The sequence below is a fragment of the Talaromyces amestolkiae genome (genome assembly GCF_001896365.1).
Source record: "Talaromyces amestolkiae strain CIB chromosome Unknown scaffold9.1, whole genome shotgun sequence".
Taxonomy (NCBI): domain Eukaryota; kingdom Fungi; phylum Ascomycota; class Eurotiomycetes; order Eurotiales; family Trichocomaceae; genus Talaromyces; species Talaromyces amestolkiae.
The window spans coordinates 200062-222346 of NW_024468045.1; the positions used below are offsets into that span (position 1 = coordinate 200062).

The 22285-nt window shown below is 46.4% G+C and overlaps 7 protein-coding genes across 7 annotated transcripts; 4 read left to right on the forward strand and 3 right to left on the reverse strand.

Annotated features, from left to right (window-relative positions):
• Positions 1-1382: 1382 nt before the first annotated feature.
• On the reverse strand, positions 1383-2923 carry BHQ10_005110 (uncharacterized protein; the record flags this gene model as incomplete). The annotated part of the gene is made up of 2 exons (XM_040877551.1): positions 1383-1504; positions 1564-2923. The coding sequence occupies 2 exons, from the start codon at positions 2921-2923 to the stop codon at positions 1383-1385; spliced, it is 1482 nt and encodes a 493-aa protein (XP_040733614.1).
• A 1316-nt stretch (positions 2924-4239) lies between these two features.
• BHQ10_005111 (uncharacterized protein) lies at positions 4240-6375 on the forward strand (the record flags this gene model as incomplete). Its single annotated transcript, XM_040877552.1, has 1 exon — positions 4240-6375. The coding sequence occupies one exon, from the start codon at positions 4240-4242 to the stop codon at positions 6373-6375; it is 2136 nt and encodes a 711-aa protein (XP_040733615.1).
• A 739-nt stretch (positions 6376-7114) lies between these two features.
• On the forward strand, positions 7115-8189 carry BHQ10_005112 (uncharacterized protein; the record flags this gene model as incomplete). Its single annotated transcript, XM_040877553.1, has 3 exons — positions 7115-7274; positions 7337-7864; positions 7933-8189. 3 exons carry the CDS (start codon positions 7115-7117, stop codon positions 8187-8189), a joined length of 945 nt encoding a protein of 314 aa, XP_040733616.1.
• A 149-nt stretch (positions 8190-8338) lies between these two features.
• Positions 8339-9620, reverse strand: BHQ10_005113 (uncharacterized protein; the record flags this gene model as incomplete). Its single annotated transcript, XM_040877554.1, has 4 exons — positions 8339-9185; positions 9246-9415; positions 9495-9535; positions 9596-9620. 4 exons carry the CDS (start codon positions 9618-9620, stop codon positions 8339-8341), a joined length of 1083 nt encoding a protein of 360 aa, XP_040733617.1.
• Positions 9621-11084: 1464 nt separating this feature from the next.
• BHQ10_005114 (uncharacterized protein) lies at positions 11085-12073 on the forward strand (the record flags this gene model as incomplete). Its single annotated transcript, XM_040877555.1, has 4 exons — positions 11085-11478; positions 11546-11564; positions 11627-11696; positions 11747-12073. 4 exons carry the CDS (start codon positions 11085-11087, stop codon positions 12071-12073), a joined length of 810 nt encoding a protein of 269 aa, XP_040733618.1.
• Positions 12074-12814: 741 nt separating this feature from the next.
• BHQ10_005115 (uncharacterized protein) lies at positions 12815-14830 on the forward strand (the record flags this gene model as incomplete). The annotated part of the gene is made up of 1 exon (XM_040877556.1): positions 12815-14830. One exon carries the CDS (start codon positions 12815-12817, stop codon positions 14828-14830), a length of 2016 nt encoding a protein of 671 aa, XP_040733619.1.
• Positions 14831-18500: 3670 nt separating this feature from the next.
• Positions 18501-19379, reverse strand: BHQ10_005116 (uncharacterized protein; the record flags this gene model as incomplete). The annotated part of the gene is made up of 1 exon (XM_040877557.1): positions 18501-19379. One exon carries the CDS (start codon positions 19377-19379, stop codon positions 18501-18503), a length of 879 nt encoding a protein of 292 aa, XP_040733620.1.
• Between the last annotated feature and the right edge of the window lie 2906 nt (positions 19380-22285).

Below are 22285 nucleotides of genomic sequence, written 5' to 3' on the forward strand. Positions count from 1 at the left end.
TATACATATTTATGTAGATCTCCATATTTATACCATCTTCATATCGGTAGTCCTTTCTCGGTAGACAGATCTATTTGACACTTATCAAAGTACGCTGGTAGAAAAGGTGGGGGCGGGGTTCTGCAAGTGATTGGCTGCAGCTCTTCTGCTTATCGATAACACATCCCAGATCCAGCATGATCACATGACCCAGAATCACATGGTCGAGCTGCCTGACTGGTTGCCCCGTGACGGTGACCGCGTAGGCTGCTGATGATCTGCAACACTTCTACCTGAAGTACTTCACATATCTCGGTCTTCTGTCCTTCGCATCACATATCGAGAATTTATACAAACACATACATTCAAGATGGTTGTACGTATCGCCTCCGAAATCAACACCAAACGAATGGCGCTGACAGGGAGACATAGCTCGGTCGCCTGACACATTATGCGTTCGACGCAGTATTGAGTATGTACAAACACGAAACACGAAGTTTATCGACTCTTGCATCAAAGCTAACATGCACCCAGTTTCCGCGTTCCTGGCAGGCGTAAAGCGATCGACCGGCCTCACGTATGTACCATACAGCCTCCTTCCATGAGACCACTATGACTGCGAAACGAATCGATAGAAAAAGAGAACTAATCTTCGCACGTCCGCCCCAAACATTGGTCTACCCTTGACTCCCTCAATCTTCTTTCAACCTGTTAAAAAACGTGAAGAACGTTGAGGGAGCAAGGATAGATTGATGTCTTTAGGACCTAAGCGCACAGCCCCAGTCTCCAAGCAGATAAGATTACCGATAGCAAGGACATCAAGCGATGGATAGAGAGTTATTTGGGTGTCGGAGAGTGGGTGATGGATCAGTCCGTTGCGGTCTTGGGATCGACCTCGTACTTTGAGCGACGACGATAAACTATATACATTCTCCACCTCCACTCTTTCCAATTCGATCTCGTTTGTTTTTGGTGTCTATTCAATGGAGCGAAAGTCGGCTACGATATTCTCCATGAGCTCGTCTTGAATCCAAATGGCAGAGAAGTATGTGGCGCAACCGAGAGCTCGTCTAAGAGAAACATTTCGCTGAAGAGACCGGAGGAGCCAATTGAGAGATAACCAATCCGCAACGACCTAACTTCTACCTCCCCATGAAACCGCTATGAACTTATATACCTCGGCGTTAGGTCCTATTTCATGTTCTCTGAGTTCTCTTGTACAGCCTTTGTGTGTGATTATTCCACGGACAGGAACATTGAAATTTTACACTATTGATACATACAGCCAATTGAACAATCTCACAGGTTTGAATCGTCATTGAAGAAATATGGAAATGTATATGTATTCATGCTACTTCGCTATACAATGCAAAAATCAATATTCTATCCAGACGTCATATCAATCACACCTTGGTAAATTCATCAATATTCACGCGGCGGAAGAACGATATATGATTCATCGGCTCCCAGTACTGAGCCACATAATCCGGCGATATGAGGAATAACTGCGTATTAACCCATTGATCTAAACATCATCAGCAACGTTCCTCTACGACATAATAAAAGACAGTGAGTGTAACTTACCGTCCGTATAATGTTGAAACGCAATATGCCCCTTACTCTTCACTACCCTCGCACCTCGAAACTCCTCATCCTGCGAAACACCCATCAACCCTTTCGGGCCAATATCCTCCGCCACAAACGATATCTCCCCCCGCGGAATGTTTGGGTCCCCAGTCAGTTTGATCCCTTCCAGACGACCTTGGAACCTCACACCGTTGTATTCCTCAGCTTCATTACTAGGTTGTGTATCAGGCAGACTTGCGCGCTCAAATGCATCTTCGAATTGGCCGTTCAGCAAGACGACTTCTTCTTCCGCTGCCGCTATCCCAGCCTCATCTTCATCGTTGATGATATCATCGTTGTTATGATGCGTCTCCTCGAAAAGTCGTGCACCGCCCAGCATAGCTCGTAAATGTCGTCTGCCATTATTCGTCAGTGGCGCGGGTTCGCCCGGATCTCGCTGCAAAAACAATAAGAATTCGCATTTGTGAAAATTGTAATCCCCAACCCATATCCCTTGAAAAGGTTTGTCTTTTGTTGGGGTGTATAGTGTGGGGTCAAGTGTCGAGAATATCCATGTTTGATCTACGGGCTGTCTGGGTAAAATCGGCTGGCCCACGCCGAAATGTGGCCATTTGAGTAGGTAGAAGCTCGTTTCTGATATTCTGTCGGGATTTTCACGGATTCTTTGAAGGTGTTTGTATGTGTTTGATGTCTCGTCAATGAGAAGTTCGTGATGTTTCCGAACTGATCTTTCGCCGGGAATTGTGACGGGTGGCCATAGAAAGTCGTTTCTGATTCTCGGAGTAGTGCCAAGACTTCCTCTACATAACGCAAAGGAGCTGCAGACTCTAGCGGTCCGATTTGCCATAGTCATCTTGAACTGATCTCGCGAATACTGCCTGTCCCGAAGAGGCAGCCGCTCAGGATTTCGAAGCTCAATGACCGGATCATCAAGCCATAGACGCAGACGCGGATTGAACGGCTGAATCTCAACATCCGGATGAGTCTGCCAGGGCACGGCAATCTCATCCCCCAGCTCAGCCACGAGTCGAAAAGCTTCAACAACGCCGCGCCGATTGTCATAGCGGCTAATAATTAATGTGCCGGTAGACTCATTGTCCGAAAACCAGACCTTATTTCTCGGCAGAAACCAGTATGGATGATGAGCGGAATACAGGTCTCGAAAAGTGTTGAATATGCCGGGTTTGGTAATCTTGTTGGGAATGTTGGCGTTGACGAGGCGCTGCCATAGCTTTTCATCTTGGGATTGGCGGTATAATGTGCGGCAGGTTGCGGAGATAGATGCTAAGTCTACCGCGGGGAGAAGCGAGAGCACGTCTTGGAGGAGCTCATCAGGCAGATCCGTCAGCCGACACATTTTGTACAGTAGAGAATGCGACAAGTATCGGTTAGCATTAAGCTCTAATGTTTCTGTCCGGTTCAACTCGTTATCCAATCTAGCCAATCTATCCAATATATCGAAGATAAGCTGATCTCATCTCAAGTAAGCGGTACGAGACTTCTTAAACTCATTGTAACCTGTCTTGACAACGACAGTGATTGGGCGCTAAGCTGAATGAGCAGTCCTGTTCATAAGTATGTAAAAGAAGAAGATGCCAGAAACGCTTACATGATGTAGATCTAGATCAGAGCCGGTTCTGATCATGGATGTTCCGCCAGTTTGCTCTGTTTGTCTGTCCGATAAGGTGCACTAATCTATTTATGGTATAGCCTATCTCAATCTTCTTTGTGATTCGCGCCCTTACTTGACCATTCCTCATTCAGTAAAAAGTAATTGTCCTGACTAACCTGAAACGTCAACACGCGTTTCGAGCCAATCAGCGTGTTCAAGCCCTAACAATTGTATATCGATCCTGCAAAACAAACCGACTGAAGGAGCTTCGACAACGAGCACTAGCATCAGCGCATGGCATGTGTTTGACACTGCACTTGAATCGATTGGCTAACAATGCCTGGCCTTTCTTTGATACTCGAACACGGCCCACATGGTTCGTGGAGAAGGCCCCTGGAGGAGTTTGTTTACTTTTTCCCAATTGGTCAATGCCCGTGCTTTTTCGTAGTGTATCTCCTGTAAGAACCGCAATATGGAGACTCAGTACTCGGCAGTTCCTGTAGAATGCGTAAAGTTAGCCAGGATTGCTGCCTGCTGCAGGACGAAAACTAGTAAGGTTATTTTGGATACATCTGAATTGCCCGCTAAACATTGGCTCTTTGTTTTGTGTACCATCGCACGCGTCTCGACAGTCTTGAAGTTGACGGTCTTTTCCTTATAATTTCTTGGATGTGTGCCCTGCGGTGCTATCTTGGGATATCTGTCACGCCCGATGCCATCCAAACTGGTTCATTTTACTGTTTGATTTGATAATTGGCACCGCGATTTCCTGTTAGGGCTATTTGTTTGTTTATACGCGCGGTGTTCCCCTTCCCACTGCTGTTGTTCGAAAGCTGATGATCTGGAATAAATTGTCATCTCTATCCATCCCAGCTAAATCAATCTCTTCACAGCGTCGCACAATAAGAAACTAACACCTTCTTGAGACGGTCTCACAAGTTCACAATCATTCTTCAGATCGGTATGTTGAGATTCTTCATGAACATGTCTACAAATCACTGACTTATCAATAGCATCAACACATTTTTTATTGTAGCAAGTCTGCATACATTCATTTGACCATGGCTCCCGAGACTCGAGCTATGGCTAGCCGGAAGCGTGGCCATGCAGCTTCGCCGGAACCACAGCATCGTTCAACTTCATGGGGCTCATATGACGCAGGTGCTGTAACGCGTCAAGATGACAGCCAGACAAATGGCTCGCCTCAGACGCCTAAGCCTCGACAGAAGCGTACGCGTTATTCTGAACCTGGTCCTACAACTACAGGACTGACACCAGCCATGGGACTCGCGGGCCTTAGTGGACCTTCTTCGCGGTCTGTTCGTCGACAGTCGGCCCCAGTCTTCCTCTCGGATACACTGATGGATCCAGTAATTGTGCGGAATGAGCCCATCAATGTCCAGTTCAGCCCCTTGAAACAGGCCCTGGATCCTAGGACTCGCCGTCGACTCGTGCGATCTGGTCTTAGCGAGGAAATGCATCGGATTGAGGGCGAGAAGAAGGATCTCAAGAAAGCGACGGCTGAGATCGAATCTCTTCAGAAAAAGTTGGAGGTCTACGAATCCCAACAGGCATCAGGGGCACACAACAACACTAATATCGACGACAATTACGAGACTTTGCCCGTCGGCGACTTTGCGATGGATGGTACTATGCTCATGTCGGACTCTCCGACATTCTACCGCTTTCATGATGCTCGTGGTTTTAGCACCGGTAACTCAATGAGCCCAGAGGATACGTCTCCGATTACTCCCCACACGGGATTCACCCAACAAGTTTCCATCGTAAATGATCAGTCCTCGGAGGAACTGCGCCTGATGGCAGAAGACCTAGCCGCTGCGCGGAAGGAGAAGCAAGATCTCTTCAACGAGTGGCGTAAGCTGAACGCAGACCCTGCTGCTGAGGCCGAAGCAGAAGACACTGCTCCTCCAGCTGACTTCATGAAGCAAATTGTACCTCAACTGGAGTGCGCTCTTGCAGCAGCGGCTAATGTTTCTATTATTCTCGATACGACTAAAGAAGAATTTGATCAGCTGGGATTCTCAGGTGCCACCCTCTACGATAGACTCGCCGATATGCGTGAGAGCTTCAAATTAGCATGGAAGGAGCTCGAGCGTTGTCCTCCCAAGGACGGACTGCCCTCCCAATCCAATGGCAAAGAAATCCTGACAGCCTTAAAGGAACATCTTCAGCAAATTTCAATCTCTCTAATGAACGAGTACCAACGTTTCAAGGACTTATCCAACCGCTACAAGGGCATGCGGGAAGAATATTACCACATCTCTGAGCTTCTCGCCGATGAGGAGGATAAAGTCAAGAAGTTGGAGGAAAGCCGAGCGTTAGATGCTAACGATATGATTCATGTTCGATCGCGCTTGCAAGCACTTGAGGAGGAACTTGAGGAGAAGGAAACTGCAATCGCGCGATTCAGTCAAAACCTCAATCTTGTAGAAGAAGAACGCGACCGCTACCAGAATATTTGCGCACAGGTGGAGGAAGAGCATCGGACATCGGAGCAGCGCATCGCCGAATTGAACGAGGCGGCGACCAAAATCACGAACATTGCGGACGATCGAGCGAAGAAGCTGGAGGAGTTCAAAAAATTGCTGGTTGATAAACAAGAGGAAGTCACGAACCTTTCCAAGAAGGTTGATCAACTTATTCAAGAGAATTCAAAACTGCTTGACCGTTACACCAAGCGCGAGCAGGAAATTGGGCGTCTCAATACCCTTTACGCAGGGGTTTCGACGGAGCTTCAGTCCMCCCAAGCCGATCTTCAACAGACTCGACTACTCAACGACATGTTGGAGACACAGAACGAATCGCATATTAACGCCCGCAACCGTATCGAGAACTTTCTTAATACCGCAATGACGGAAGTTTCAAAGACCTTCGATGTCGAGCGTGAGCGCGACCGACAGAATGCGGTTACGAAGGCTATTCTCACGGGTAATGGCGCCCGCCACATGCAGGCCGAGCCCGAACCTAGCCTTCCCTCGAACTCGCCGATTAAGGCCACTCTATTCGGTTCAAATGTGCGCGTGGGCCGTGGCTCTGATCGTAGCACTTTGTCTAGCGGGCTTGGACTTGATAGCGGCATTGGGGGCTCTGAGACTGCGCAATCACAGACCGTCGCACCTGGATCCGATGCTTTCTTGAATGCCATTGACGAAGAAGAGGACGAGAACATCGAGTAATTCTACTCTATCGACACATAGAAAACTCGGTCACCATGATGATACATCATCGGTTTTACATGGACGACTCTGTCACCTCAATCACACGTTATCGGTTTCACGTACTCATCCATTCTTTTCTTGTGGACATTTTCCCTTACTCGATTTCGGGGGCTTTATCTGTCTTTTTTATTACTTGTACAATTAGGAAGCGTCATTCTTTTCTTTCTGCACACATTCTGTATACATTCACTGTTACTTTCCTTTGTTCTTTCTTTGAACTGCATTGTCAGGTGTGACGGGCGGAGKTTTGTTTACTATGTCAGCTTTGTCGATTACCTCAGAATGGAAGCTATATTTACACATAACCTCGTGATCTCCTAATCTCCTCATGACCATAGTCCAAAGTAGGGCTACGAACTTCCTAAAGAGGCATCTTTGTGAACTTCCTGATTAGGCAAGGCGCAGTGCAAATTTAAGCTTGGGGCGATCGGCGGAAAGTACGGGGGAATCGGCGGCATGACGTCGTTGTTCCGCACTGGCCTTTGTCGCTGATGCGGCGATTTTCTTGTTCTTTTCTGGAATTTGATATGTTATTAAGATCTACACTTATATCTACGATCTCAAATACTCTGACATAAATCTGACAGATTCAGTCTATCATATACTTCCCCCAAACCTTTCTCAAGACAGATCAACATTTTCAGAGATCTATCAATTCATGCTCGGATACCTTTTTAACGAATCTGGGAAGAGAAACATGGGAACTAGCACAACAAACTACCGCCTGAGGGTAACTGCAGGACCAAGCTACGACCTCAATACACACAGAGTCGTAGTCGTCAATGCTGACGAGACTCTACGCATCGAAAATGAGCAAGCCGTGACCTATCTCTGCGTGCGCATCCAAGACTACACCGGTAAGCTATCCTCTTTCTTCCCTGAACCAAAAAAAGACGCCTAAATCCAAAGGTATGAACAGGTCTACCAAACGACTCCCCCAAGTCAAGTCCCTACTTCACCCACCCCCTCCATGAATCCGACCAATACTCCATCTCCTTCATCCTCATCCCCAAGCAAGACATCAGCGGCAACGACCTCATGTTCGGCAACGACTTCAATCAACCCATTCGCGACAGTATCCCACCGGGCTTCAACACCGCACTCAAACTAGTGAAATGGGCGATTGATCCGGGTCTGGATGGGGATCCGTATGCTGATAAGCCGTATTTGTATAGTCCTGCTTTGGCGTCGTGGAATTATCTCCGGGTTGGGGAGAAGGTTGATTTGAGTGAAGAAGTGGGGGAAGGGAATCGGCATGATCGGATTGCGGTTGTTGAGGAAGGGGGTGAGGGGAGTGGAGAGGCTGAGAGAGAGAAGTTGCAGATTCCGGGTGATACTGCGCAGAGAAAGAAGCATTTTCTGGATGAGAATAAGCGTAAGGAATTTGTGTTTGAAAAGGGCAGGCAGTATTTGGTTGATTTTGGGAATCCTTATTTGGGGTTTAACGGTATGTCCATATGTTGAGCCCCCTGTTTAAACAGTAGGCTAATTGCTGACTTTTTTTTTAAATGACAGACTTCACCCTGCGTCTCCCTGGATTCCATCTCCATGTCGCAAAATACATCGACGCGCGAAAGCACAAACTACGATACACACTCAAAAATAAGAATTTAGACAAGGAGATTCTCGTTGTTTTGTTCACTCTGTTGGTGGAAGGCTCAGAAGAGGAGATCACGGAACGAGATTCGTCTGCTGGTGATGGAATAGAGGATGGTCCAAGATCCTCGTCGGAAAAGAGGAAGAGTACAAATCAGGGGGAGAAGACTACCTAACGCGGATAAGTTGATATCTTTTATTCTGTATTCTGTATCACTGTATACCAAGCGATCACTCATACTTGTACCTAATTTATAGAAAGATTGACTTTTGAGCACCTATCTAACATGCAATTCAAGACCTTAACTATACAGGGCTATTATAATTACAATCTCTTCAAAACATCATCAAGAACTTCCTGGGTAGTAGCCTTTCCACCAAGATCGGGAGAAAGATACTTGCCCTCATCAAGGTTGCCATCAACAGCAGCATAAATCTTGGCGGCAGCAGGCTCCTCACCAAGGAACTCAAGCATAAGCGCCACACTACGCAGAGTAGCGATGGGGTTGGCAATACCCTTTCCTTCAATATCGGGAGCACTTCCGTGGCAAGGCTCACCAATAGCGAATCCATCACCAACATTGGCACTGGGAACGAGACCCAAGCTACCGACAAGCGCGGCAGCACCGTCGGACAAGATATCACCGTACAGGTTAGGGGCAACAATGACATCATAGTAACCAGGTTGACGGAAGAGCTTGTAAACCATAGAATCGACGATTTGCTCCTCGATCTCGACAGTGCTATACTTTGAGTCTGCGAGGGCCTTGCGGGCAGTTTCACGGAAAAGGCCATCGGTCTGAGACAAGACATTCGATTTGTGGGTGATAGTAACCATGGGCTTGGACAAGTGCGATGTTCCGGGAGACACCTGACGAATCTTCTGTCGTCGAAGAGCGATTTCTCCGGCCATGGTAGCGATGCGGGAAGAGGCGCGTTCCGAGATACGCTTGATAGCCTCGGCAACCTTGCCGTTGGGGCCTTCGGTTGTCTTTTCTTCCTTCACGTACAGATCTTCGGTGTTTTCGCGGACGATTACAAGGTCGATGGGGGAGCCGGTTGCGCTACCGCCGGCGGTGGTCTTAACGGGGCGGACATTGGCGTAGAGGTCGAGGCGCTTGCGGAGGGCGACGATGGGGGAGGAGTAGCCAGCGACTTTGGTACTTGGGGAGCTGTCCAGTGTCAATTATCTAGCTCGCTCGATCCTGGGAACTTCGGGGAGTTTGTTATACCTAACTGCACCGAACAAAGCACCATCGCACTCCTTCTTCAAGGTATCGACCGTCTTGTCGGGTAGCGCACTACCGGTCTGCTTGAACGTATCGAAGCCAGCATCGAGGTCAACGAAAGAGAACTTCAGACCCAATGAGGTGGGAAGAGATTCCAAAAGTCGTCGACCGGCCTATATGAAGCAAAAAGAACGTCAGTCTATACCACTATAGCCAATTGTTGTATTGTTCGACATGGGGTGTGACACATACCGGAATGACTTCCCGTCCGATACCGTCTCCGGGAATGAGACCTGTAAAGAAACCCAATTAGCTTCCAGTGTACAGATATAATAAATCCGGGTGAAATTGACCTATTCTAAGTGTTCTGGCAGCCATGGTAGTGCTGTTATGCTCCTGTTGTGTGCAATGCTAGAATTCAGGATGAAGTCCGTTCTCGGAGCTTGTCGCGATCACGGAAGATTTGCCCGCACTTTTTTTTGTCGGATTATCGTATATCCGCCTGCCGATTAGTCTAGTAAACAAAGCAAGGACATCCTTGCTGTGGAAATGCCCTCTCACACAACAAAAAAACGACAGAGAAACATGAGAAACGAAGGAATCGTGGTCAGAGCTTGTAGGAGATGTTAAAAAAATTCGAAAAAATACAAAAATAAAATCCTCCCCAGCAGGGAGTCGAACCCTGTTCTAGCGCGGGTTGCTGCTATTGCAGTGACAAGCGCCAATCATGACCGGTAGACCACACTGAGGATTGATGTATAGGTAAACAGAATTTGACTTCATGAAGCTGAACGGAATTTGTACTTCACAAATAATCTTTGTCCCCCCCCGCTGAGCAATTCATCACGAAACACCTACAAAATAGTTAGTAAGGGTCATGAAATTAGTACCTACTACGTAGTATATAGTTGACTGGAATAAGGGCATGATTGAAGCTGAATTTGCGACCTAACCAAACCCTATCGTTACATTTGAGAGCCTATCGAATCCGTGGCATCGGCTGTCGATTGAGAATTATATATTCACGCTCGTACGTTGTCGTATTTCCGGCCAACCACGACATCTGGACCAACCCCGCCCTAAAAGATACTACACCAGAATAGATTAAATGTCGTCCAATCATGCTCCTTTACCAAAAAATCCAAGTTGGTATTTGTTTGTGCGCATAACTGGAACTGAACAATCAGACCCGACGGTGGAGTGAGGACGGTTATCGATCTTGATAACATCAAGCTTACAGGCAGCCGCATTGACCAAACTACGTACTATATATTCGGGGAAAGAATATCTTCCACAATCATCACATTCAAGCATTTCTATAACAGCAGCAAAGCAAAAATTCATAGACTAAGAACAATGGTTTCGCGGCCTCGTATTCGAGCCTTGGGCTACAGCCCCGGAAGGTTCAAGACAGGGAAAACGAATTCACTACTCGATGTTGAAGGTGTTTTTAAGTCCAGTTTTTAGTTAATAGCGAAGTACTAACTCAATTCCAGGAGTCACTGTTGGTCAAAAAACCATCCACGAAGGTCAAGATATACACACCGGGGTTACTGTGATTTTTCCCCGTGGGATTGAGAAAACACGCCTGCTGCCCTGCTATGCAGCGACTCATGATCTGAATGGAATGGGTGAAATGACAGGCACCCATGGCTTGACTGAGTGGGGCTTCATCAGTGCAGTATAATAACATTCCACCAAGCTTGGAAAATAGTTAGCTTACATCAGTCCAAACAGCCCATCGCTTTAACCAACACAGTCAGTGTGGGAAAAGTATATGACGCCCTCTTTCTATGGCAAATAGAACAAGGCGTCCTGGCAGGAGAGAACGAAGAACAAACCATGCGCCGGATCAGCATCCCCGTTGTGGCAGAGACCTTCGACGGACTGCTCAACAATATCAGTGCATCAGTCGTTGATAAGCAGGCAGTCTACGACGCCATTGAGGCATCAAAAACCCAGACAGAGATTCTGGAGGGAAATTACGGTGGAGGCACGGCAATGAGGTGTCATGGCTATAAAGGAGGTACTGGCACTAGTTCCAGAATAGTTCCTGGGGTTGATAAGGATTACACACTTGGTGTACTTGTACAAGCAAATCATGGGCAGAAGGATGACCTCCGAATTGGAAATGTGCCGGTTGGAGAGTTCTTAGTTAGGGAAGAAGCTCGGGCTCGAGCTGCGTCGAAAAAAGAGGAGACGCAGTTTCCCAGGGGAGGAAAGGCAGCAGAAGGAAGTAAGTATTTTAATTTTTTTTTTCTCTCTCTTTGTCATGGTGTCAGATCCGCGCTAATATGCAACAGGCATTATAATCGTTGTCATGTAAGTTGCAATGGTCGTCAATTCCATTTAAATGGAATGCATCTTGCTGATACCACCCATAGTACCGATGCACCATTACTTCCACACCAATTGCGTCGCATCGCACAACACGCAGGAATGGGTGTCACGCAGGTAAGGCTTTCAAACTCGAAATTAAGACAATAGAATTTGACTGCCGATAGGTTGGAGGCCACGCTGCTGGACGAAACTTTTCCGGTGAAATATTTCTTGCTCTTTCCACGGGAACCTCTCCCAATGAGTTGGCTACATCATCAAGCGGATTCGATTACCTTCCTCCACTCGAAACACAGCAAGTAGAGACACTCAAGAACGAGGTGATTGACTCATTGTTCTATGCAACCTCCGAGGCGACGGAAGAGGCTATCTTGAACTCCATGTGCCGGGCAGAACCATTGACAGGGTTCAGAGGACGTGCTCAGCCGGCATTGCCTGTCGACAGGGTGAAGGAATTGTTGGATAAGTATATGGTGAAGTTTGAGGATGCATGAATCTGATACCAGTCTGGAACTCCGAGTGTGCACCGCCCAGACTGCCATGCGGACGTATGATTGAGGGATTTTTTTATTCCATCATCGATACCGAATATCGAAATAGATGTGTCATTTGCCTCCAGACCCTCCGAGTGTCCGATTCAGCTCGACTATTGGTTCACTACTAGCCCAGTTAGTACGGAGGGTCAGCTGATGCTCAGTGCTCAGGACCCCCAACGCAATACTTCTCCATACAACAATCAATGTCCATCGTATATCTCAATGCAGTCAATTGAATGACCTTGATTCCCGCAGCTAGTGTAGTTCTTTGATGAACAATAGACTAAGAGAGAACCAGTGCGACGGTAATGGTTCTCCAAGTGGGGAAGGCCGGAGATCTGCCGCGGAAGACCCCTGGATCACGGGAGTGGATTATCCGACTCTTAGTAAATAGTCTAGCCGCGATGCCCCTGGCGACGGCGTCCCTCTTTCATATTCCTCCATGTTTCAACTCAACGTGGACACGTCGTTCGTATCGGACCTTTTGCGCCTGGATATCTCCCTTGTCTATTCTCGCACGGATAGTATGTGACATACGCATCACTCCTGTTCATCGTTATCTTTGCATTGTTTACTATCCATCCACATATTTTACCCCTTCGTCGAGCTCCCCCCCGGTCCGTGCGACGGTAGGAGGTTACCTCGCTGATCCAGACAAACACCAACCTCGTGTCGACAATATATTGTGCGTCACATACAATGGCCGCTCTTCCAGCTTCTGGCGGCGTTCGGAGCCTTTTGGCCAAGTTCGAAAACTCAAATAATAACAATAACAACCCTGACGTGTCTCCTTCCCGCGGCCGATCCTCCGCCGACTCGCAAGACAACGCTACTAATAGACCTTTGTCTAAAGTGCGAGCAAGCTTCGTCTCTGTAGAACGAAATGGCCAGGGCTCACCTACACCCGGCGCACTACGAAGAACCGAAAGTTACAATACAGATGTGGACTCGAATCAGAGATCGGCCACCGTGTCACCGACAGGTCAACTCGAAACCGCCTCGGCCTCCCCGTTTAGCCCGTCTCCTCACAAAATTCGTACCGCACTTGCTGCTTTCCAAGGCGATAGAGTTGAGAGTGTTACTGCAAAGCTTGCGTCACTCGCTGTGAAGGACAATATGCAGCCGCCAAATGTTACCGAGAAATCAGACACGAAACCAGAGACAAAATCGGAGACCAAACCTGAATTGCTAGAGCCTGCAATCATTGAGAAAGCAGCGACCAAGCCCACACCTGCTGCATCCACCAAGCAGGCGGCACCTTTGAAGGCGATCAAGAAGAGCGCATCCACAATGTCAATTGCGAAAGAATCATCGGCAAACAAGAACCCGACCAAAAGTGCAGCTACAAAAGAAAAGAAACTTACCTCTACACCTACACGGTCAGCTACCACAACAACACGCCCTACGGCGCACTCGGATAAGCCTGCTGGCCCCCGAACGACCGCCGTCAGAAGTTCAGCTCCCGCTGCTCGCGCTGAGCGTTCCAGCACACCCTCCCACGAGGTTACCAAAAAGCCTACTGTCCAGCCGTCGCCCAAGACTAAATCTAGTTCAAAGTCTCCTACCCGGCCTGTGCGCCTTCCTGCGTCTCTCGTCACACCCACGGCTGCCTCAGCTGCAAGGACCGGGACTTTGGGACGCTCCCAGAGCCACATAAACCTACGAAGTTCACCCAAAGCAGAACCGGCCAAGCCTCTTTCCCGAAAACCATCAACTCTCAGGCCAGATACATCTCGACTAGCAAATCATACCATTCCTGATCGACCAAGATCTCGTATGAGCACCACATCCTCGCGTGCTCCTGGCGAAGAGAGTTTCCTCGCCCGGATGATGCGCCCTACTGCTAGCTCTGCAAGCAAAATGCATGACAAGGTTGAGCCGAGAAGCCCGCCGAGACTCGGAAAGGCCGTGAAGTTGAGCCCAAAGAAGGACATTCCCGCCAAGACGGGTGAGGATAAGAAGGAGAAAGATGAAAAGTCCGTTCTGGACTCAGCGCCTGCGACACCAGAAGTTAAGATTGAAAAGGTGGCAACAGGTCAGACTGCTATTAAAGAAGAGTTCAATGTCGGAAAAGGCCATCAAGCTGAGGGACCGACAGTGTCAGCGGTGGAAGAGACCGAAAAGGAAGCTGAAGTTTCCGCCGTGGAACCCTCTTCGGATTCAGTTGAGATAGCTCCAGCTCTTGGATCTGCAGCAGAACCATCTGCTGAGGCGATTGTCGAGGAACCAAAAGAAGAAGCTACTCCAACCGAGTCATTGGCTGAGCCGAGCATCAAGGATGTGACCGAAGATCTACCGACCGAATCTACACTATCCGAGGATCCAGATGCATTCGCTGACAATGGTCTTGCATCCGTTCCGGAAACAGTCCCTGAAGAGCCCGAGACTGAGATAAGAGAAGCTGTTCCAGAAAGCAAAACGGAAGCTGAAAAACCTCACGGCAACGCACAAGATGCCTTTTCTGAGCTCGCCGCAGAAGTCACCGTGCCTCAAGAAAAGATTTCGGATAAGGCTGAGGAAGTCCCTGAAGCTGATATTCCCGAATCAGAACAGGCCATTGAAGAGTCGGTGCCGGCCGCTCCAGAGGGCACACATGCTGAAGCTGTCGAGAAGGCGGAAGAGTCAGCGCAGAGAACTGTAGCTGAAGAGCCTCTTGAACCTGCTGCTGAGAAGGCAGATGAAAAGATAGAGCCTAAAGCTGAAGATGACAACTGATTGAATATTTCCTCATACTTCTCTTTTTGCTTTGACACCAGCCATCTTTTTCATCTTACCTCATTTTCTTCACCACAAATAGGGACTCTTTATTTTTCGCTATCCATTTTCCTGTTTATCTTGTTCCGGTGTTCTATTCTGGGAAGCACAAGTTGTATACTTCATTATTTTTTGAACCTTTCACCCTAGAAATTTTCACTTTGCATCGATACTCCTGTTCAGCGGTTTTGTTCTGTTTATTTTTTCGAACGTTCATATCGTTCCATCAACCCTGTTACATTAGCAACTTCTCATTAACCAATTTGCATTACTCTGCTATTGCTTGTATTTTGGATTCATTTCGATTCTTGTACTTACATTCGTCTTTATATCATCGGCTTCTTATCCGACTTCGTGCTGTATGTGGTCCGTGTATTTCAGCTAATGCTCAAGCTCATTCCTCATTCTGTCTTCTACTCTAAGATTCGTCTCTTTTTTGAGAGTGGTTGGGATTGTTTTACCCTACATAGCTGGGTTGCATTGCCTTAACATTAGCTAGCGTCTTACAAGCCAGAAAGAAAGACATTTTGAATACTCTTTGTCAACCCACCACCATGATTTAGATGACTAAGTTGCAAGATCCATGTCTGGAAGTTTCCTGCCGTAGTGAATTGAACACATGTTAGAAATTTGGTCGTGATTAGTCGACTACACTTCTATATTCCTACCGAAAGGACTACAATCATGCATGGAAGGATATAATCAAGATTCTTAATGTCCGTCATGGCCTTCGTTTCCATCTCCTATAGATACAATCCCATGGCCGCCTCCTCTCCGCTCTTCACACCACAATTGAAAAGCTCATGAGACAATAGACTCTATTCTTACTTGTTATAAAGCTCCGGTCGAATCATGAACTTCTCAGTTTCTTCAAGAAAGGTATTGATAGTTTTCCTGATTCTGTTGCGTATTTCCAAATCCCTGAGATCATTGCCCACTGGCTTTGACGGCTCCACCCACCCCATTTCTTGTATGAACTCCTTGGCCGATTCTTTGAAACTGTTCTCCCGTCGAACTGTACTTTATGTTCCTGACGCAAGCTTTCAAAGAGACGCTCACAGTCTTTTCGATGTGCCAATTGTGCACGCTTGTCGAAAATGGTGATTCCATTCATTGTGCATCCTCCAAACTTGTCGCGTCGTTGAAATTTTAATCTTGTACCAAAGTATGTCAATTCATATAGATATATGGAAATTTGATGGTGCTGATTGATAGATGCGCCTAGACAGAGAAAAGAGCATCATTACATATATCGCTAGAAGAAGGAGAGGAGTCATTGAATTAATAGAGCCATAAATTCTTGAGTCATACCTTGATAACAGATGAACTGGTCACAGACATCAGACAATTTTAGAGGGCTGGGTAGGGCCTCCTTAGATGTTCAGAGGACTATTTACCTACTGATATCCAAAATGTTTCTATCTTCGGTTTGCACAGTTTCACGGGTCAAAATAATGATTACTAGGTCCAATGGATATCTATTTTAATCTCACAAAATTTGATAAGCCGGATCAAGGCTGATGTGATAGTTTTCAAGCTCCCACTTTGACAGATAGTTACGTAGATGTGCCTTTCAAAGAGAAAAGTATTTTCAGCTCTTGGATCTCCCCTAAATTCTATCTCCGGTGATGACCTCTCGCGTAATCGCTTCTCCCACTACTGGTTACCGAGCTCGACTTTCGCCAGATGACTCGAATCACCTTGCTTCATTCTCGTTTTCGCTGTAAACAAAGGCGTCTCGATATAGGACTCAAGAGTTTTGATACGGATTCGGATCTTGATGTCTTGATCTTTCAGATCGTTATTTCCATCTGACACCCTTTCCCACCCATTCTCCGTCATTGAGTTTTCCAGGTGAGCTTGGTCTAGCTGTTCCTTGAGCGTTTCTAGGGTCTCTGCCAGACTTCGAAGCGTAGTGATAATCTTTTGCTTGAGTTCATGATCGTCAACAGCCTCGAATTGGAAGTTTGAATCTTTCAATTGTTGGAAAAGATCAGAGGTCGACCATTCATAAGCGAGCCCATTATCTTCGAATATTGTAGGATAACCCTCGTTCAGAATATTATGAGTGCTAAAGAAAGCCTCGAACACTGCCGCAGTTGAATCGCCTCATGTCTCAGTCTTGAACCCTTAGAGACGAAATATTGTACTTATGACTCTAATCAGTATAGAGATTAGGCGATTGTAAGTAGTCATATCTTGAGTACACATTGATCAATATTAAAGCGAGTCATCCAGTCCCCATCTGAAAATCGCCTGGAGAGTCTACCCTAAATCATGATTAGTGTCTCATGTACTGGTCATAGTATGACGCACGATTAAGTGTATAATATTTGTAAATGAGTGATTTATGTTCATCTTACTTGGAATTTTCAAGTACTGGCGAGTATTGAAGAGAGTAGCTTCTGGTTCATTATCCATAATACGATGGACATACAAAGATCGGCCAGTTGACATGCTTCGGCAGTGACCAATCACCACTTGATGCATTGTCGTACGTAGGGTTACACATCATAATAATGAATGAAGAAGAATTGTAAATGACGAATCATGCGATAAGTTTTTCAGGTCTCGAGGTCCTCTAGTAATCCAATATGCTGGCCTCTTTTTCTAGAGAACGGGCCTCATTGATTGTTTCACAGATAGGCATGTATTCACCGTGAGACTTCTGAAGAATATTAAATTGGGTAAAATATTCAACTGGGTTAGATAGAGAAAAAAGAATAAAAAACCTTGGAAGCGGAGATAGAAAAACATTTACGAGTAAGGAGCCCTGTCTGCAGAGTTTGCTTCTCTAATGTTCCAGATGTCAAGTTGGATGGCGGGTATCATTGGAGTCAATCACACTGGCCCCAGTACCAAAGAGTAATGAAATTTATACTCATCCTAGTTAGTACTTTCCGTAGGACCCTGCATGTGAATGACAAAAACTGATTCTTACATATATCGATGCTAGCTCTGTACGTACGGCGCCAGGATATAGGTAACGACGGAATTCCAAAGGGCAATGTTGTTCGTTGTCTCCTGGCAGTAACTGGTAAATGAAAATAAAAAAAACAAAACAGAAATTCTGGGATCCTCCAATTGTGGTTCAAAAATCAAACGAAAATAAAATAAGCCGAAAATGGCGAGTCCTTTCATTATTGGCATCATTATCCTCCTCATAACATAAGGTCAGGTTGACATGAGATTTCTTCCATGTCGGTTTGGAGAAGTCGATTGGTCTGACTAAATCGCTAGTCGAATCATCAACATTGAAATTGGGTCATGTATGCATGCATGCATGAGTCTGTCCTCCTTCGATATCTGGTTCTGTTCTTCTGGTCTGTTGGATGATTGGCGAATGGTTCATGCAGATGAATATCTTGCACTGGTATCTTGTCCGACGTCATTTCACTGGCTTTGGTCGAAATGACTGACCGTTCCTTCTTCGTTCCCCTCATGAAGTTTTTGCATGTTCAATGGTTAAACAACAGCACGAGACAGTAAAAGAGAGGTATCAAAACGGCGGCAGATATAGGAAATTTGCAAGAATCAGAAACATAATAACAGCCTCTTGGTAGAAGTAAAAGGTTCCAATGTCTGAAATGTTCCACAATGTTGAAACAATCCAGACGGTTCCCGTTCAAGTTCAAGAGGCAAATTTCACACGACGGTTCTGTCGTTCCTTGATCCTTCGTTCGGTTTCCTGGTAAAGACGGTCCAAATATTCCATGGCAGTGGCATCCTTGAGGATCTTAGCAACCTGGGTTCCAGCGGAAATAAGTTGCAATACATTCCTGTCATCCTTTACTGGCCTGGACTGATGCTTTGCGGCATGACGCATCTCCAGGGAATTTTCCAAAACGGTGACAAGCTGTTTGATCTGGCCATTATGAAGTACCCGGGCAGGGATCCGGCGTTTTGTGGCCAATCTTTTCAACAAATAAACCCATTCGGTCCATTCCCGGTCTGCTGGTACCCTCACCTGTCTTTTATCCGGTTCAATGGGAATTGGGAACTGGTATTTGGCGACAAAGTCAAACGCACACTGAGAGAGGCGATCATTAACCTCACACAGGATACGGTCTTGCTCTGAGACATCGAGGTTAGTAGGGAGCGGGGGCAGCTCCCGTTCCTGAGCCGCAATGGTCTTTGGCGATGGCGGTTCAAGAAGTTGGTGCGGTCCGTCGAATTCATCGCGGTTGGATGGGCGCCTTTGTGAATGATACTTTACACTACCTGCCTTGCTGAACTTGTCGCTGTGACGAGATCGGCTGGKCTCTACCAAGTACTCGCGGGTATCATAGGATCGAGGAGAGTCGACATCATGCATGTACTCATCTGGAGAGATCCTGGATGGATCCCATTCGGAATGCACTGAGACATGGTGGGGTGATCGTCCAATAGGGGCCTGAGCGACAGAAGCGCTGGAATAGCGTCTATTCCTTGACGAATTGGCTGGCTGGGCATAGTAGGTCTGATAGTCCATTGGAGTACCCTGCGCTATGGGTCGATTGTTGGCGTCCATATCTGTAAAGGTTCGCGAATTTGGAAAACCACGACTTCCACTAAAAGAAAACAAGTACTCAGTCGGTTGCTCATTACCAAGGATCTCAAAGGTATGGTTATCACCTTTGTTGGTAGATCAGAGGAGCAGGAGCAGCGCCCCCGAAGTATGAAGATTGTGAAGATGAAGATGAAGTTCTATAGAAGTCTGCATTAGTTGACACCAAATTTGACATATGAGCACTAAGAATTTACCCATGTCGAGAGAACCCATCCATTCCTGGAGTGGGAGGAAAATAAGGATCAACCATGGACGCTGCTGCTCCTGGAAGGGAGTGAAAACCCATTGAGAGTGGCATGACTCGAGGTGTAACAACTGGAGGCATTAGAGAAGCGAAAGGGATAAGGCGAGAAAAAATAGCTGGAAGGTTCAGAAAATCCGTCTACATGTAGCAAAAACGAATAGGTAACACAGAAGTAGGAACAGACGTGTGGTACACAAAAGCAGAGCAACGCAAGGCAATCAATGTATTATAAACCGAATTCAATAGGTGAAGGCTCGTGCTTAGAAGCAAATTCAAGCAGATTATTTGGTAGTCCGTCATCAGTCTTTAAATAAGTGGTTGCAAAACATTTCAATTTCATAGTCTTTGTGTTTTGGGTTATCTGTCCATTCCTGGAGCATAGACCCATTACCACTGACTAGCCGATTCCACCATCAGTAATAATGCACAATGATTTCTTGTTTACATCTATGACTGGTGGCGAATTGCGGCAGTGATCGTTATCCTCTTCGAGGACTCGAGTGGGCCGCAACCCACGGGAATACCTAGGGTAGGGCACATATATTCGAGAACTCTTTGCTGTCCAACGTCCTCACACTCTGTTTTTCACCGCCATCTTGGGAGAAAGAGGGGGGGGGGGGGGGGGGGGGGGGTCCTCCGATGGCATGATAATGTATCAAAGGGGCTAAGTGGAGTGTAAAGTCCACAAGTAGATGGGTTGATGGCGGATCCTCTGCCCCAGGAAGGGCGTTTCTATCAGGGATGAACCTAGTTGTGGAAAAAGGTAGTTCCCGGTAGTTGCCCCAGTTGGCCGCCGGGATTGCGTTTGCTGATTACTGACGGATAAGGCAAGAACAGTGTTTGGTGAGGGTTTTAATTAACAGATCTAAGGTTTGTTAGAACGATCAAAGTCGGTCGTGGGTTTGGGCAGCAATCCGGACCGGGATCGATGGAAAGAGTTAGAACTGGTGCTAACTAGAGTACAATGTCCGATCTTCATCGGTGGTCAGTGGCAACAATTGCCAGCACTTCATTTTGTATACTTAGTTGAAAAGACGATGATGAAACGAACTTAGATTCATATATAATGTTTCTGGATCATCGGTTGACGAACATGGATACACGGTAGGGCTAATCGATTGCTGCCAGAGATAGGTGGCACAAGGCCAGTCGTAATCTAGATATTTTCTTCATTGGCTGGATTGAAGGCAGCAATTGGCCAATTGTTAGCTGCGATTATGAGATCGTGTTTACTACCACACTGAATAGTAATTAGTACAGGCAATCCATCGATCTACTACATAGTAGATGTCCCAATACCACTCCGGGGCGTAAACAAGCCACACACGCAATTATTATATTAGGTCTCAGACATTCCATCCACATTTTATCTATTGTCATTAAAATTATTCCAATAAAAGGCTTTTACTTGATCAGAAATGAGAAGAGATCGTCATTTCTATGCGAGACTGGGAGAAAGAAAGAAGGTATTTATCATGGAATCGGGCATGAGCCAACCCCATAGTAACTCCTGCACATGTACCGAAGCTGTAGCACATACATCTCGAGCTTTTGAGTGGATCGTGGAGTACATTAGTGCCATTGGTTGCGTTAATATTCAAAAGTGGACATCGAATCGAGCGTTGGACTAATCGACCATTGGGCATCGGGCATAAATGCGTGCAACGTGGCGTGCCCAACCCCCAATCCCTTCTATTCTGGCCTGTACACTAGATTTAATAGAAGTTCCTTTACCTCCTCGTTTCAATTATGGAGAGATTATTCATGTGATAAACGGAATGCTCGGAGACTTTGTTTTTGCATTGATTTCAATTTTTATTCGATCGTTGCTTTGCTATGGACGTCAGCGGCGAGTATGACCCCATTCAGCCCAACCCGAAGGCCAAAAGAAAGCATGACCGTGCTTGCCCTAACATGCCGCTTTGGGAAATATTCGTTACACTTGACTTTCTTTAACGGGCAGTAAGAGAGAATCTTACTGGCAAAGAATTAATAGGACTGTGAGAATAATTTTTTATTCTTGCTACACACTTAGCTTCCCCTTTTTTCCCAATTAACTACGTATTAATCAATTGTGAGAGGAACCAGATCAATCAACAGAATCTTTCCAGGTGACCCTTATCCTGATGACCACGTATAAACCCCTTGCTTGCAAATACTTAGCGCCTGTAACCATGAGATTTCTCGTTTGCACAGCTTAACTAGCGAGTAAAAGATGATTCACATAGTAGTAAGTAAAATTTGATACATATCGAGGCATTGCCCTTACATTGACCGACCATGTACACTGCAGCTTGACAGTCCGTAGAAGTGCCTCACTGTACGCTAATTAAGTAGGTTGGGCAACGGGTTCATCAAAGGTTAATAATCACGTAACAGAGACATGCAAGATACACACACTCCCAGGAGAAATTACTGCCGAATAAGCGAACATCAGTGGCCGATAAGTAAGAACTTACTACTCCTATTCACAATAGCTTCTTCGTGTCTGCGCCCGGGCTATTACGAAAGCCTGGGGCGTCGGGTAGCTTGATGCCTAGTCGACGAGCATAATCCTGGAAAGAGCGGCAAGGGAAAATATCGTCAGACTTCATCCGCACTTGGATAAGATCATAAGACAACA